Source organism: Carcharhinus amblyrhynchos, chromosome 1 (assembly GCF_965287045.1).
Source record: "Carcharhinus amblyrhynchos chromosome 1, sCarAmb.v2.hapA, whole genome shotgun sequence".
NCBI lineage: Eukaryota > Metazoa > Chordata > Chondrichthyes > Carcharhiniformes > Carcharhinidae > Carcharhinus > Carcharhinus amblyrhynchos.
This window is the reverse complement of record NC_137324.1, coordinates 124,103,046-124,121,314: the sequence shown is the minus strand read 5'-3', so window position 1 is coordinate 124,121,314 and position 18,269 is coordinate 124,103,046. Positions and strand designations below refer to the sequence as shown.

General features: G+C 44.6%; 1 protein-coding gene across 6 annotated transcripts in view; it reads left to right on the top strand.

The window, feature by feature from the left end:
* Positions 1–7,086: 7,086 nt before the first annotated feature.
* LOC145344803 (uncharacterized) overlaps positions 7,087–18,269 on the top strand; it is a 31,687-nt gene continuing 20,504 nt past the window's right edge. For all 6 annotated transcript variants that reach the window (XM_080192009.1, XM_080191978.1, XM_080191998.1 and 3 more), the window contains exons 1-3: positions 7,087–7,608; positions 12,363–12,449; positions 13,072–13,305. In XM_080192009.1, coding sequence (XP_080048135.1) covers positions 7,096–7,608; positions 12,363–12,449; positions 13,072–13,305 — 834 coding nt within the window. In that variant the 5' untranslated portion in view covers positions 7,087–7,095. The remainder of the gene's footprint in view (positions 7,609–12,362; positions 12,450–13,071; positions 13,306–18,269) is intronic.

Below are 18,269 nucleotides of genomic sequence, written 5' to 3'. Positions count from 1 at the left end.
ACATATAAAAATTTGGAAGCTGCTTAAACTATTAAATTTTGAACAATTTATTTGCTTACTGAAATGTACAGATAAAGACTCTGTGCAATAACAAACTCATTGACAGTGCATTAAATTATCCAATACTGAAGTTAGTCCAAGCCAGGACTACATATCAGGAATATTAACACACAGCCTGGAATTTCCTTTAAGGAGCAGAATATTTATATTTGACTTGCTAAAAAAAAAGAAACTGGCTGAAGATGAAGAAATTGGTGAGAGTTGTGCTTGAGGACTTGACAAGGGTGACAATGGCCAGTGGGCATTTAGGGGCAGGGCCTATGGGGCATGGGGTCAAATGGGTGGAGCCAATGGGGTTGGGACCAAGGGCAGGGCCTGAAGGGGCAGGACATGAAGGGGGCTGAATATGAAGGGGATGGCCCAATCATGGGAGGAGGGTGTCCGCTGCACCAAATTGGAAGGGCGTGGTGACAGGGGGGGCAGTACCACTCTGCAGATGCAGTTGGACTGGGGGGGAGGGAACATGATCAGTCTGGGCAGGAGGGTATAGGGAGGCGCTGGGGGCTAGATGTCTATACATTGTGGGATTGTGGAGCTTGTGACCGGTCACAGGCCCCCGTGATTGCAGGTGGAGTGGTTGATAAAGGCTGTCTGCAGCAGGTAGAAATGGTCTAGACCATTTTTTCAGTAACTAAGTATATAAGATTGGGTGTGAACTCACCCAAAAATCAGATCAGGAACTCTCCCATTTTCACACCAGCTGGACACATCGGGCAGAATTTTAGCATCACATTCTGCCCGTTTTTGGGCACGAAAAATTGGTAAAGTCGGGCATGAGGCAATTAGCACAATCTGTACCCATTTTCATGTCAGTTCCCACTTTACCAAGGGAAAAAAATCGGCACGATCAAGAGCCTGCCCAAAATGGGAGCAACGTCAATTTAAATATTTTTGCATTCATCCCAATGAGCTGCAGATCCAAATTTACGAATATGCCTGCCTTTACCACCTCAATCGTCTGATCCAGATCAGTCAGGAAAACATCTTCTCTTTAAAAGTTGGCTTTTGGTGCTCTATCAGTGAGGGCTCGTGAGGAGGTAAGTGCCTAACATTGGCCAGCTCTGTGCTGCTGATAGGGAGTCGTATCGTGGTGGCCATGTTGTGTTTTGGGTCGAGAGGGGTCTGCGAGTCTGTGGGGTGGTGGAGGGCTATTGCTGGCCACAGTGTTTGATTTTCAGCACTGACCTTGGGGATACTGCTGGGTCCTAATGCATGCAGTACCGTTCCAAGTGGGGGATGTGCTGGAAAGCTTTTTGATGTGGCAGTGTTGCAGCCTCAGGACTTTTCGAGCAGCAGTGTCTGTTGTCACCAAGGCATGAGTTCTGGGTTTGTTACTGCCAGGGGTGGGAGGACCTATGGGGGGCGTTGAGGTGCGCTGTGTTGCTGGAGGAGCAGTGGGGTAGATGGACAGTATAAGCAGTGTGTGTAGCTGGGCTAGGGGCAAGCAGAATTAACCTCTCTATCTCTCTCTCCTTCTCCAAATCCGCCACCTCCTTCAGATTGATGAGATGGCTTTTGTGATGCCACCAATCGATCTTGCTGTTCTTTTTGTTAGTGCTGGAGCTGAGGAGGAGGAACAGGAGGCTGAATTGCAGGCAGAGGAGGCCCAGGCCTTGCTGTTTGCAGGAGAGAGACGGCCACAGGAGACAGGATGTGGCCACCATTCACCCAGAGAGGCGCAGAAGGAGGAGTGGAAACCCTGGCAGTTCCACACGCGTGTCCTTTGAACTGTCAGACACCATGTGCTGCCAAAGGCTCCGCCTCCAAAACGAGACAGTGCATCACCTATGCCATTTGTTGCAGGACCTGGCACCTCTCGGTGCCAGCCCCTCACAGTGGCTGTGAAATTGACAGGCACTCTGAACTTTTACGCCGCTGGCTCCTTCCAGATCCCCAGTAGAGATGTGTGTGGCATTTCACAGTCAGCCATCCACAACAGTGTGAAGGAGGTTACACGTGCCATGTACGCCCGGGCCAGCCAATATATTATTGACTTGGACCAGGCCCAGCAGGAAGCCCAGGCTGCAGGATTTGTGGCCATCACAGGGACGCCAAATGTCGAAGGGGCCATCGACTGCACTCACATCACTCTCAAGGCCCCTCTTCAGAATCCACGATGATTCATGAATAGGAAGGGTTTCCATTCCCTAAATGTGCAATTGGTGTGAGACTATAAAATAAATATCTTGCACACCTGCACGAGACACTCCAGCAGTGTGCCTGAAAACTTCATATTGAGGAACTCAGATATCCCGGAGATCCTTCAGGAGGAACCCACGGTGCAGGGATGTCTTGTGGGGAACATGGGTACCCACTTTGGACTTGGCAGATGAAGCTTGTGCAAGGCCTGAGACTGATGCAGAAACCCAGTATAATGAGGCCCACATTGCCACCCATTCAGTAGTGGAGAGAGGCATAAGGCTTCTAAAACAGCAGTTCAGGTACCTGGACCGCTCTGGCAAGGCCCTACAATACAGCCCTTTGATTTCTTCCCACATTGTGGTGGTGTGCTGTACCCTTCACAACCTGATGCAGCAACAAGGAAACCTTTTGGAGGAGGGACAGGGTGTAGAGGCCGACCAGCCGGGCATCGGGGGCGGAGGCCACCCAGCAGGAGGAGGAGGAGGAGGAAGAGGAGAACAATGCTGAGAAACACCACCCAGGTACTAGAGGGCTGGCAGCAAGGATCAGGCATGTGAGGGTGGCAAGGGTCACCAGGCACTTTGTTCACCAGAGGCCTGTGTTGCTATACGTGGGCTCCATCCCACCCATCCCCTAAGTCCTTCTATCTTCTGCAGCATTGTCATACCAGAGTGATGGGTCTGGGTCTTCTGTGTTAGTGAATTCCTTTGGCAGGCAGGAGAGTGAAGACAACTCGCTAAGCACAATTATGACAATGCCTGGTGAAAATGAGTTTGATTCCTACTTGAGCTCTGCATGCACACTGGTGTCTGGGCTCACATCTATCTGAATAGTGGGTAAGGGATCAGTAAATCTCCAGACAGGGCCGCGGGGCGGGTGGGGTAGGGGAGGGGAGGGAATATCTCGTGGGTTCTAGGGAAACAATGCTTTCATTTTCTCAGTGACACAGCACTGAGGGGTCTCTCCCACTGACATCATCATGATGGATCCCTCTGGCGACTGTCTCAGAGGATTTCTTTTACAGACTAATCTGAGACAAATTAGTCACAGGTCAGTAGTGAAAAAACATTTATTGCTGACAATAAAAGTATCTAAATGATAAGTGCTAACATAAAAACATGTGAACAGGAAACAATAAAGTGTTTAAATATCTAACTAGTGATGCCCTTCACCCATGCCACCTTAGTGCAATGACAACTTCTTAACCTTATGTGGCCTATCACTACGTCTCAGTGTCTCCCCAGAACGTACATCAGAAATGGGGGGGTGGGAGGGGCTGCTGCCTACCACACCCCATGGTCTGTGATGCCCTTGGAGGGCGTCCTCTGGAGGACCTGCACCTTGAGGACCCTAGCCAACTTCCAGGTGTCTGGGATGTATCCATGACACCCTCTCCATCCCACTGCCCCTGAGATGTTCCGGTGTCAGAAGGTGTAGCCACAGGCACTGTCTCCTGGTTGGAAGGCCCTGTCGTGGACTTGAGCCTTTCCTCCCTCCTCGGGATTCCTGTGGGCCCCTGCGCCACTCCATGAGATGGTGATGATTCTGCAGTGAGCTTCAAAAGCGCTGGTGTCACCTGGCCCTACCAGTCCTGGAGGACCACCTGCATCCTATCCATGGTAGTCATGCCCTCTGTGATGGCCACCTGAGTCGGGGCCCACCTATCAATGGCAGCAGCAAGTGCCCTCTGAGACTGGGCCATGAGCCTCTGTGACTGGGCCACATTCTCAAAGGCTGGTGCTGCAGCCCGCTGTGTCTCCCTTGGGTCTCTTGCAAGCTCTCCAGCCTCTTAGCCATGGGCCACAGATTCTTGAGAAGCCTGTTGTGACCCGCTGTGACTCAGCAATGGCCCTCTGGAATTCTGCTGTGGCCTGCTGTGACTTGACTATTGTTTGGAGCCTGCCACTCATGGTGAGGATTCCCTGCCCAGGCTTTCCACTGCGGACACCACTCTTGTAGTGTTAGCCTGGGAACCAAGTAAGACAGGCAATATGTTCACCTGAAAGCTTAGGGACTCCTCCCAATAGCCTTGCAATCAGTCCAGTGTTGCCGACAGAGCCTCTTGCATTCCCTGCCTCTGCTGCTGCATCTCCAGCTGCTGAGGGAGAAGTGATCTCAGAGGCCCAGCATGTAGGCCATTAGAGATGAAAAAAAATAAATGTCTAACAATCTAACAGAACTCTCACTCACATGCTTGATACTGAAAGAAACTCTTATTCATGAAATCCATTCAAAGAATGTAAATCCCCTCAAGTGGTCAATCTGTTGTAAAAACTATCTACTATACTTAAAACGTCAAAAGCAGATAATCATTTAATAAAACTGTCAATTAAAATGTCTATACAGCCTTTTGCTGAGATAAGTGGTTCTGGGCCTCTTGAGACTTGGCCAAGCATTCATAATGGGTCCAGCTTTAATAACAAACTTTGGGAAATCTAAACAATTTATTCTATTGAAATTGCAAAAACAAATGCCTTTTTTTAAAACTACATCAAAAAGCCTGTCAATCAGTACACTCCAGGAGCATGTTTCTTTTACTCTGAGTGAAACCAGTAGACTATTTTTATTTTTAAAGGCTGGAGATTTAAATCATGACACTTAAACAGACTTTAAACCCATCCATCATAACCAGTTATACCTCTTTATGAAACCCACACTGCAAGTTAAAATCACTGCAGCGACTGAAATTGAGTTTGTCTGTACTCGGCCACCAAATCAAATGTCCTCTTGAATTCAGGTTTCCCACCTGTGCAATTTACACCCCACTCCCTTTCCCCAAAAACAGGACTTGCTGGAAATGGAGGCAGGGTTTCCATATGCATCTGCCATTATTAAACATCTCCCAAGACATTATGCCACAAAGAAAATCTGGGCCGTTAACTCTGCTTCTCTCCACAGATACTGCCTGACGTGCTGAGTATTTCCACTATTTTCTGTTTTATTTCATATTTCCAGCATGTGCAGAATTTTGCTTTTATGGTCTGTGGCCTTGGAAGGCTTATAGTCAATATTGGTTGATAGCCTATCCTAAGAAATGGCAACAGAGAAGTCAAGGAAGAGAAGGTAAGAGGCAGAAATGGATCATGTGAAAGTGGAAGAAGAGTGGAAATTGCAAGCAAAGTTGATTAATTTTTCAGTTTATAGGAAGAGCAGGAAGCGGCACCAATAGTCATCAATGTACCCAAGAAAGAGTTGAGGGAAGGGTCATGAGTAGGGCAAAGAATGTTTCACATATCCCACATAAAGGCAAGCATAGTTAGTACCCACTCAGGAATCCACTACAACATTTTTAATTGAGTGAGTTGAGTTGAATTAAAGGAGATGTTCAAAGTGAAAATACATTCAGCCAGATGGAGGAGGATGATGGTGGATGGAGACTGGTTAGGGCCCCATTCAAGGTAGAAGTGGAAAGCCCCTCAGATCATTTTGGTCCTGGGTGGAGGTGACGAGAGACTGGACATTCATGATGAAGAGGACCTGGTTAGAACCAGGAAACTGAAGGCATTAACCGGAAGACTCAGACATATAGGTGGGAAGAGTCTTGATAAAGGGAAGGATAAATAGTCACGTTAGGAAGGAGGAGGAGATGGTGGTGTTGTGGTATTATCATTGGATTAGTAATCCAGAGACGCAGCGTAATGTTCTAGGGATCCAGGTTCAAATCCCACCACAGCAGATGATGAAATTTGAATTCAGTAAGAAAAAACTGGAGCTAAAAGTCTATGACGAAAATGAACCACCAATGTCCTATATCAAAGGAAATCTGCCATCCTTACCTGATCTGGCCTACCTGTGACTCCAAATCCACAGCAATGTGGTTAACTCTTAAATGTCATTCAGTTCAAGAACTAGTGTAGATATAAAAGCAACAGTAAAGATATGTGTTGCGCTGTGCTTGAAACTCATTGAAGTGGTAGTATAACAGATGTAGGTGAGGCCTTTGCTTAGGACAGATCATTGCAAGGTTAGAGAGGGGAAGGTTGGAGGATATCATCAATAAAAGAGGTCTGATTGAAAGAAGGATGGGCTCAGAGGAAGTGAAGAAGGATCAAGAGTGGTGTTAATGTCCATAAATTGTAGAACCTTGGGAATCTTCACACCTGAAAGGAAGAAAAATTGGCTTAAAAAATAGAAAGGGAATACAAAAAATGGAAGCAGAGGTTGGTGTAAAATTTGGCAACGACAATTCCTTTTGATTTTGTGCCATGGAACTTTTTGCCATTTAATTCAACCTGCCCTTGATTCTATCACGTGCTTTCCCTTTTCTTCTAGTCCCCTGGTTTCATTTCTTCTGAACCATTTCTAACTTGTTGAGCGATCACAGTCCTATCTCTTGTTTTCCCCTTCACTGCTGCTGCCCCTGACTGTATTTTCCGTTTTTGTTTCCGATTTCCAGAATCCATAGCATTTTGCTGCATTGTAAATTGTGGGTTTGTAGATAGTTCACGAACGTGGGAGGGCGAATCCTTCTGAACAAGGCGCCAGGGCCAAAGCTCTGAGCCTCTTGGCAGATGCATTTCCTGTCTTTGCTTTGTGACATGGTGAGTGACAGAGAGGCAGGACTTCCTGCAGGCGTGCTGCAAACGCTGCTGTGGGCAGAGTTTCACTTTCAGTTCCTGGTTTTCTGTGTCACACTTCTCGTCGGGAAAAAACGAAACCTTTAAATCAGGGGCTGGTTGTGTGAGGGGGAGAGAGAAGTGAGGAGGGGAAGAGAGAAGTGAGGAGGGGAAGTGGGGGGGGGGAGAGAAGTGAGGAGGGGAAGTGGGGGGGGGAGAGAAGTGAGGAGGGGAAGTGGGGGGGGGGGAGAGAAGTGAGGAGGGGAAGTGAGGGGGGGAGAGAAGTGAGGGGAGGGGAGGGGGGGAAGATAGGTGGTGGTGGGGGGGTGTTGCTGGAATGGAGGCCAGCCTGACCTGTGCGGTCTGTTTGTCGGTGTTTGAGAACCCCACCACCCTGCCCGTCTGCTCGCACAATTTCTGCAAGAAATGCATCTTGGAGTGTGTGACCAAAGCCTTCTCCCACGGCCTGGACTACAACAGCAGCAGCAACAACATCTGGAGGAACAGTCAGCTGGAGTGTCCCCTCTGCAGGAAGAACAACTTCATCGCCGAGGGAGCCGTCAACCTGCCCGGGAACACCACCTTGGCCGAGGTGGTGAAGCTTTTCCGATCGCAGCAGCAGCAGCAGCAGCAACAGGAGGAGGAGGGTGAGGAGGGGGAAGGCGGCGCTCGCGCTCCCGGGGCTCCCGCTCCCGGGGAACGGGAGCTGTGCCAGCGCCACCCGCACAGGAAGCTGCAGCTCTTCTGCAAGGTCTGCAAACAGCTGGCGTGCGGCCAGTGCGTGTCCGAGGATCACCGCGGGGTCTTCCACGCCGTCAACCTGGTCGACATGATCTACCAGGAGGAGAAGGTAAACGCAGAGCAGCGGTGGTGGCCCTGCTCCGGGGACAGCCCAGATGGGCCGAGTGGCCCACCGCTATGCTCCCACCTCTTCTAGTGGCCAAGGGTTTAAATTCTCAGACGGAGACAGAAAGTCTCAGCAGGTCTGACAGCATCTGCGGAGAGAGAATAGAACCAACCTACCCAGTCTGGATGGCACACAGTTGGCTCCGAGCCCACTCGAAACATTGGCTCTGTTCCCTCTTCACAATTCTGTCAGGCCTGCTGAGATTTTCCAACAGTTTCTACTTTTGTTTTGAATCCCAGCATCTGCAGTATTTTGCTTTTACAGATTACATAACACCAGAGTCATCCAATTTTCCTCAACTGAATATCAATGGATTTTGAACAGGGAAGAAAAAAGTACTGTTCACAGTAGAGATTCTCTCCCCCTCCTGTAAGAAGATTTATTTTACACTTTATTATTGTCACAAGTGGGCTTACATTTGTTTGCACTGCTGCCTCTCAGTGCCATGGACCCATGTTCAGTTCCCCGCTTGGGTCACTGTGTGGAGTTTGCACATTCTCCCCATCTCTGCGTAGGTTTCCTCCAGGTGCCCCCAAACAGGCATGGTGTGTGGCAACTAGGAGATTTTCACAGTAAGTTTATTGCAGTGTGAATGTAAGCCTACTTGTGACTAATAAATATACATTAACACTGATACAAAGTTACTGTGAGAATCCCCTAGTCACCTATTCGGGTACACTGAGGGAGAATTTTAATGGCCAATGCACCTAACCAGCTCATCTTTCAGACTGTGGAAGGAAATCGGAGCACCTGGGAGAAACCCATGTTGACATGGGGAGAATGTGCAAATTCCACAGAGACAGTGACCCAAGCCGGGAACTGAACATGGGTCCATGGCACTGAGAGGCAGCAGTGCTAACAAATGTAAGCCCACTTGTGACAATAATAAAGTGTAAAATAAATCTTCTTACAGGAGGGGGAGAGAACCTCCGCTGTGAACAGTACTTTTTTCTTCCCTGTTCAAAATCCATTGATATTCAGCTGAGGAAAATTGGATGACACAAGGCTGGAATTGAACCTGGGTCCTTGACGATGTGAGGCAGCTGTACCAACCACTTTGTCACCATGCTGCCCATCAAAGGGTGATGCAGTCGGCTGTTTAAGATGATTCAGGAAGTTGATGGTTTCTCACTTATCATGAAAATTTGCTGCACACGTTGAGACAGTTTGGCCCACTTTCCAGCTCTTGGTCCTTAGCCCTGTTGGTTCAAGTATTTCAAGTGAACATCCAAGCCATTTTAAATGTGGTGATGGTTTCTGATTCTACCACCCTTTTTAGGCATTGTGTTCCAGATCCTCAAACCCCTCTAATCCTTATATACCATACACACACACACACACACACACCACTGCAGCAGCTGTCGCACCCCCCCCCCAACCCAGTTACCGCCCTATTTTGTAATGAATAAATCTTTCTTTGCCTCACTATCTGGGTCTATTGTCATTTTATACACCTGGATTAAATCTTTCTTCAAATATATAGCTTCCTGGTTACTGCCTTATTTGCTAATGAATAAGTCAAAATTTTAAATACCTGAATTAAATCCTCCTTCAGCCTTCTCTGCTCTGAAGAAAATAACCACAGCCTACTCAACCTTCTCTCAAAGCTAAAATTCTTTAGTCCTGGCACCAACCTCATAAATCTGCTTTGTACCTTACCTAATGCAATCACATCTTTTCTATTTTAAAAGTAACTTACTGCAGATGCCAGAAATTTGAAACAATAACATATAATGCTGGCTAAGCTCGGCATATCTGGCAGCATCTGTGGCGCAAGAGATTTCAAATCTGTATGACTGCTTCAGAACTGTATAGGCAGAAATATATAGGCAGAGGGGCTCAGAGGAGGGGAGATAAGCTGGAGCTAAGGAGTATGGTGACCAGATCAGTATGCAGTACTCGAGGTGAGGTCCAATTAGTGTCTTATGCAGTTCAAACAGGTAACTAATAACGTACATAGCAAACGCACAGTTGCAGTGGAAAGGAAAGGCAATTTTGCAAAATTTTTACTGATTTTTGAGTAGCTATTTTAAACTCTTTACGCTCAAATTTGCTCCTCAGCCAATGAAGGAACGTATCTCGTATGCCTTTTCAACCAGTTTATCCACCTATTCTTCTACATTCAGGGATGTATGGACATGCACTCAAGATCTTTCTATTCGCCTATAAATTTTAGAATCCCACCATTTATTGTGTATTAACTTGCATTGTTTGATGTCCCCAAATGCGCTACCTCGCAGTTCTCAGAATTGAATTCCATTTTTCACTTTTCTGGTCACCTGACCATTCTCCACCACAGCAAAATTTCATTTCAATTTCAGACTTCTTAACCATGTCTCTTACATTTAAGAATCAATCATTGGCATGTACCACAGGTAATCAGTACTGAGTCCGCTGGAATCCCACTGGAAACGGTATTTCTGGCACTAAAACGCTTTATGACCATAACTCTTTGCTTCCCGCTACAGTCAATTTTGATTCCAACTTGCTGCTTTTTCTTCGATCCCAAGAGCTTTTAATCTTCTGACCAGACTGCCATCTGGGGCCTTGTCAAAAGTCTCGCCAGAATCCATATAAACTACATCAAATGTGCAACCCTTATTAAAAATCCTTCTAACTTACTCAATAACTCCAATCAAGTTAGTTGGACACAACTATCCTTTAACAAATCCATGCTGACTGTCTTTAATTAATCCGTACTTTTCTGAATGACGATTTATGCTATATCTCAGAATTTTACCAATAATTTGCCCACCATTGAGAATAGGCTAATTGACCTGTAATTAGTCAAGCTAACCCTTGCGCAATGTTTAAACAACCTTGTAACATTAGCAGTCATTTGGTCCTCTGTCACCACAGCTGTAACCAGAGAAGATTGAAAAATGATGGTCAGAGCCTCTGTCTTTGCTTGCTTCCCTTAGTAGCCTGGGATATGCTTCATCTGGACTTGGTAGTTCATGCATTTTTCAAAGACGCTGAACAAAAACCTTTACATTTCCACCCTCAGCAGTTTATCTCAGTATGTAATCTTTCTATTCTTTAACTACAGTTTCTGCTTTGTCCCTCTCTTCTGTGAAAATGGGCACAAAGAATATAGTAAGAATCATGCTCTTGACTTGCAGTTCCACACTCAAATTACCTTTCTAGTCTCTAATTGATCCCCGTCCTTCCTTAGTTGTCTTTAGGTTTTTCTTGATTTTTGCTAGCCAGTACGTTTTCATTTCTGGGTGATGTTGGAAAGCATTTCTTTGTGCAAAGGATAGTAGAAATCTGGAACTCTCCCTTCAAAAAAATCTGTTGTGCAATTAGGCCAACTGAATATTTCACATGTGAGAGTAACTAATTTTTGTTGGGTAAGTGGATTAAGATTTAACAACCTAGGCAGATTTAAGATACAGATCAACCTTGATCAAGCTCCAAGTGCTAAATGGCCAAATCCTGGTTGTACATTCAAGTGGCTTGTGCATTATGTTATTGAGGCTACTGTCAGCCATGTCCAAGTGGTAGCACTCTCAACTCATGAGTCATTAAGTTCCACTCTCAAGTGCCAACCAGGGCTGAAATTTCAGTGTGTAGTACTGAGGAAGTACTGCACTGTCAGCAGTGCTATCCTGCAGGTCAGACATTTAAACTATAGCCCCACCGTCAGGTTTGGTGGATATAAAAAAAATCATCCTCTTTTAAAGAATAATCAGGGGATTATCCTTATGTCCTGGCCAATACTTATCTATCAATCAGCATCACACAAAAAAAAATGAACAAATTATCGAGCCATTATCATATTCCAATGTGTGGGAGTTTGCTGCATGCAACTTGGCATTACATTACAAAAGTGACTGCACAACACAGAGGTATTTAATTGTCTGTAAAGCACTTTGAGATGCCAGTTGGTTGCAAAAGAGTGCATTGGTGAGGCCACAGCTGGAGTACTGTGTGCAGTTTTGGGCGCCGCACCTGCGCAAGGATATTTTGGCCCTGGAGGGAGTGCAGAGGAGGTTTACTAGGCTGATACCGGAGTTGAGGGGATTGAGCTATGAGGAGAGGCTGAATAAACTAGGCTTGTACTCGTTAGAGTTTAGAAGAATGAGGGGAGATCTCATTGAGACGTATAAGATGATGAATGGGATGGATAGGATAGAGGTGGAGAGACTCTTCCCGCTCAAAAAAGACAGTAGGACTAGGGGGCACAGCCTCAAGATAAAGGGGAGGCGGTTTAGAACGGAGTTGAGGAGGAACTTCTTCACTCAAAGGGTGGTGAATCTCTGGAATTCTCTGCCCGTTGAAGTGGTGGAGGCTGCCTCGCTAAATATTTTTAAGAAGCGGGTTGATGGGTTCTTGATAAGAGAGGGGATTAAGGGTTATGGGGAGAGGGCGGGAAAGTGGAACTGAGCCACAACAGATCAACCATGATCTTATTGAATGGCGGGGCAGGCTCGAAGGGCTAGATGGCCTACTCCTGCTCCTATTTCTTATGTTCTTATGTTCTTATATAAATGCAGAAAGATTGTAGCAAGTAGCCAATGGCATGCACAAGAAACGTACAGTTACGTGTTGCTAACTAATGTGCGCTTATGAATGGAAGGGTTGTATTTCAAAATTTTCAGATTGTGACTAGCTAAATTAATTGCCATTAACTAAATCAATAGAGTTGCATTCTGTACCTGCAAAGTACAAACATGCATCTGCATCTTTTGCAGCTTGAGTACTTCAACAACCTGAGGGAATTGAGGCAGGTGAATAACAGACTAAAGGTGGAAATTGCAGGCACCCCATCAGATAATGAGGTAAGACATACTAGTTGTTTAGTGAATGTTCTCCAAAGTTTCACTGCCCAATATAACTCAGTGTTTGTTTGGTATAGCAATTATCATGTTTACCTAACACATAAAAGATCTCCAGTTTGAAACTAGACCAAAACATTGAATTTCAGAGTGATTAGTAAGTTTATCGCTCCTCGGTCTTTTGGCTAAGATCAGGTGCAGTATTTATCCTTAAATGACAGATCAAGCCCAAGATGGGGTGCACTGCCTTGGATCTTGTTTGTCAGCTTGGATCTTGTTTGTCTCCTTTGTGGAATTCAATTGGAATTTGAATTTGGTTTTTGGAGCAAGCAAGGAAAGGATTTGGGTTTGCCTGGTCCGTTCTGAGCATTAACTTTAAAGATAGAGTAAAAGATTAAAAAATAAATTTTTGCAGCATTATTAGGCAGACTTTGCCAAACCCCAGTGCCTACCTCATCCATGATGTTAAGTACTAAGATCATGTGAGAGATTAAATTTTTTTTTTAATCTGATCAGTGGATACTTATCGGTGCAATTTTTCAACAACCTTTATTATATATAAGTTAGAATTCAATGATGGGCACGGGCTGAACTACATATGTACTGATTCATGCTGTTTATCTAGTGCATTTTAGACTACGAGAAAGAAGTTGTTATAACCAAGTTCAATTGGATTTTGGATAAAGTGGAACAGAAGAAAAAGCAGTTGCTAGGTGAGATTGAAAAGCAAAAAGAGTGGAAAGAGGCCGAACGTAAAGTTCGAATGGAAGGAAAACGCACGCAGAAGACAAGGATAGAGGAGTACTTGAAAGAATGCGAGGGATTAGTGAATGAATGTAATCCTGTAAATTTCCTGAAGGTAAGTTACCTTGCTACCTCACTGTTAATGGAATTGTTGATTAGCATCTCAGCCTCCCCCTATTGCTATTTACTGGATTACTCATCCAGCAGCATAACAGTATGCTCTCGTTCCTCCATATGAAATTATATGCATCCCTTCTTGAAATACAAATTTGGGAAGTTGGGAGGTAGACTTTTGGAACAGCTAACTAATTTTTATAATCTATTAATGTTAGCCACTTGTCAGTGAGAATTTATTCAAATTATTAGAAAAGTTGCAGATGGAATTGGAAAATTAATGGGATGTGGTTAAAAGGCAGTGTTACTGCATAAGTTGTATCACTCCACAAAAGGAGGATCGCAAATGTTACAACATTGTTTAAAAAAGGAGAAAGGGATAAATCCAACAAGCTAGCAGACAATGTCAATGATGAGGAAACCTTTAGACACAATAATCTGAGACAAAATTAATTTACCATTGAAAATATATGGGCTAATAAGTGAAAGTTCTAACCCTGATTCCTCCTAACTCAGTATCAACTTTGTATAGAAATTATGAGCAACATAATAACACTAGCAAGTCTTTTAAATGCTCATGAAATAAAAATAGTCATCCATTCAAATCTAGTTCTAAGAAATTGCCCCTCTTAGAAGTTCATAAAGTTGTCAATCAAATACAAAGCCATTGAAACTCCCCTTGGAAAAATACTCCCCTCTCAAGTCATAGAATAATTTGCAGCATAGAAGAAAACCACTTGGCCATTTGGGTCTATGCCAGCTCCCCATGATGTATTCTAGTTAGTGCTACTCAGGGCCTTGTAGCCCTGACTTAGCCTTTGTAAACCCAGTCACAATTTTCCTCCCTAATTAACAATAGAGGAACACCGTCAGTTAGGAAAACCAATTTTTGGAGTAATAACTGAATTTTTGAAACATCTGAACTTTATCAGAACTAAGAGCAAGAAAACCATATCCAGTTACTTTGTCACCTCTTGTAACTCCATAACTTTCAAGATATTACAAGAAAGTGAACTATAATTTTAATCAATTCAAAAATATTTTATTCTTGCTTTTAGTTTCCTCACATGCCACAAAGACAGTCGGTGTAAATTCCTGCTCCAACCTGTTGGGCCATGAAATATGGAATAGTGGGTACAAACGCATCTCATGTTCATCTGAAATTCCTCTCTGTGGTGTTTTAGTGGTGGTATCAACCCATCTGTGTCCAAAAAAAGGATTAAAACCCGTGCTAAAACGGCAGATGTATTTCAGATAAATATGTGTTCATTAATCTATCAAAATAAACAAAGGGCCATTCAAAAACCTCCAAACCATTTAATCATTTTAACTATACATAAAACTGTCAGTCAAATAAAGCATACAGCTCCCTCCACAGCTATGCCAACAGCCTCAGGTGAACAGAATCCATTTGATGGGGTTTAAAATTCAGCCATGCATTCATAATGAGATTCCATTGCACAGCTGAATAAACAAATGCTATAGATCTCAATACAATGGGGGCCAGGATTTTCTACTACCACAGCCGTGAGACATGGCTCACGGCTGTGGGGGCAGTCCAGCATTGGCCCACGATGGTATCTGATCCTGTCATTATCAGCGAGGTTTCCTGTTGTATGTGACCCCAGCTACTGGGGAACATGCGGGACTGGCCGCAAAATTCCAGCCAGTGTCTTTGAAGTTTCTGAAGCAGATCTCCAGCTATTTGTTTTTTTCGATGACTCACCAGATGGACTTTCAGTCAAAGAAGTCTGGCATCTGTTCAGTTTCTTCAAAGGGTTAACAGAAATCATGGCTTTAAAGAAGGATAGCACAGTGGCGCAGTGGTTAGCACTGCTGCCTCACAGCTCCAGGGACCTGGGTTTGATTCCTGGCTTGGGTAACTGCCTGTATGGAGTTTACACATTCTCCCTGTGTCTGTGCGTTTCCTCTGGGTGCTCCAGTTTCCTTCCACAGTCCAGGTTAGGTGCATTGGCCATGCTAAATTGTTCCTTAGTATCCCAGGATGCATCCGTTAGCAAGATTAGCATGGTAAATATGTAGGGTTACGGGGATAGGGCCTAGTTTGGATTGTTGTTGGTGCAAATGGCCTCCTTCGGCACTGTAGCGTTTCTATGATAATACTTATTAAATCAATGTAAAATTCAAAACACGCTGTCCAGATACACCTTTAAATCAGATTCTCGATACTTATGAATGCGTTAAATTTGTTTATCCACTGGACAAAGTATCCTAATAGATATGACCACTTACACAATGCTGGTTAATTTAATGGTGAATTATCTTCTAAGGGCAGAACCTATGATCAGTCATTACATTAAAAACATATTTAACTCATACAGCATATTATTTGACATTTGAAGCTGGTGAGAGCTATTAAGGTTCCAGGCTCTACAAAAGGCTTCCCCCAAGATTCACAAACTGACTTAGCTGACATGTTCCACCAGCCTTGATGAGAATACCAGTGAGGTGAAAAATTGCATTTGCAGCAACCATTCGAATGCCGTTCCTAATGTCACTTTATGTAAGCAACGAGTTGTGACCCTTCACATTTCCATTGCATCCTGAGCAGTCTGGGAAGCATAAATTTACAGGACCCCATGCCTTCACTTTGGACCCTGATGCAAGTTTTCTCAGCATTGGTAGGGGAAAAGCTGGCCTATGGATTTTCAAAAGGTATTCAGTAACACATTATGGAAATGTTAGCAAAACTTAACACATAGGATGAAAGGGACAGTGGCAGTGTCGATATCAAATTAGCTAAAGTGCGGAAAGTAGAGTCACATTGAATATTTTACAGCTGATGTTCCCTGGAGGTTGATATTATAGCCACTGTTTTCTAATATATATAACATATATGACAGTAACATTAACTTCAGTAGACATGGTATGAGTTTGTATATGGTAAATAACTTACTGCCGATGGGCAGTACTGAGGTGCCCCTTGGGCATGAGCACTTTGCCACTTGGGCAGTGCCGGGGCAGAGGCCGGCATTGCCAGAGTGCACATGCCCAGGCACCCCCCGCCACCCAACTCCCCAAACATGGGGAATTGAACCTTCCTGGAATGAAGTATTCTTGGCAGGGTGGGAGATTTGATCATGACCTGAAAGTTCCCAACTATGACCTGCTAAACCAATTTAAAATACATTTTAAAAAGATTCAAGATACTCACCTGCCTTCCCGCTGGCTTCCAGCGTGATCTGACTGGTGACAATTTGCCGGCTCTGGAACATGCACATGCATTCCTGGTGCATGCACAAATCCCGGTACAAGGCCGGCAATGTGCACCTTCCATTTCGATCTGCCAGAAAAGTTGCAGGTCACGATGGGAGAATCACAGCCGGGATTTCTGATCCCCTCCCCGCCCTCCGCCGCCCCTCCATCTATTCCACCTGATGTCATCAGGATCTCGCCCAGAAAGGACTATAACCTGATCCGAAATAATTTGCATTAATTTAGCGAGGTTAAAGTCGAATGCAACAGCCCCTCCAATATGCTGCCATCTCCAAGCCCCACCCCTTCCCCCTGGAGGAAGTCACCCAGGCATCAATCACATCAGTTCTCTAAAAGCGAGGACCAGGCCCCATGGACTCTTGAGCGGGTGCAAGGAGTTAAGTACCACTCAGCACTCACTTCCAGGGTATCCATGGGCAAAGCATCCACTGCCAGCATTTGGGGTGGGGGGAGTCCTTCCTGGGGGCTGGGGTTTTGAGCGGGGCTGGAGGGGCTCAGGTCAGGGTATTTTTAAACTGATTATGGGCAGAGGGGAAGGAAATTGGTGGTTTCAGTTTATCTCTTCTCCCCGGTCCGTGACATAAGGTTCAGAGATGGTGCAGAAAAGATTTATGAGGATGGTTCTAACATGAGGAATCCCAGTTATGCAAATAGATTGGAGGAGAGAAGATTGGGAGGAGATTTGACGGAGATGTTCAGTATTATGCAGGGTAGATGGAGTATTGAGGGAGAAACTATACCCAATGACAGAAGAGCCAAGAACCAGAGGACATCATTTTAAAATGATTAGAAAAAGAACAAAGGACAACGGATGGACAACCTTTTTAAGCAGTGAGTGGTTATAATCTAGAATGCAATGCCTGAGAATTTGGTGGAATTGGAGTCAATTATAGCTTTCCAGAAACAATTCAAAAAGTGTCTGAAAGGATGAAAATTGCAGGAGTACAAGACAAGGATGGAGTTGGACAAGTTGAATTGCTGTTGCAGAGAGCCAGCAAGCGCTCGACATTCCAAATGGCTGCCTCCTGTATCGTGAACCATTCTGTGATTCATTAAGCGGTGATGAGTGAAGTGATGCATTTTGGTCAGAGAATGAAGAAAGGCAATGTAATCCAAATGACACAATGACAGTCCTGTTTCTCAATCTACTTAATAAATCTGTCATAGTTGTAAGTGAAAGATGAAAACTGATTCGACATTAGCTTATGAGAGCCCCAATATCTGTTGCTGGATTTTTTTTTTGCACACACTATCCATCAGTGCCCATTTTCTTTTTGAAATGTATTAGTGCAAATTTATGTTGCTATTAAGATGCACTGTGGCAACTTTTAATGTAGAGAATTATTCATAGAGGCATAATCAAAAAATGGATGCTGAAGCAATGGAAAAGATATTTGGATGGTTGAACTACAACTTGGCCAATGAGGTGGATGTTAAGGAGGTTTTTAAAGTGTTGTGAGGTGGTGGAATGGCACAGAGATTCAGAGAGGTAATTCCAGAACATAGACTCTGGGTCACAGCAGGCACAGTTGCTAATTGAGAGACACTTAGAGGGCAATAGACACAAGAGGCCAGAGTGAGAGGAAATACAAGGTTGTTTGGGTAGTGTGGGGCTGGATGAGGTTTATAGAAGTGTTTGTAGAGGAAGTGATGTCAGCTTGGAGACATGCGCTCAGTGGAGTGTCTGAGAAATCAATGCTTATCAATGAATTATCTGGTTTCAGGATT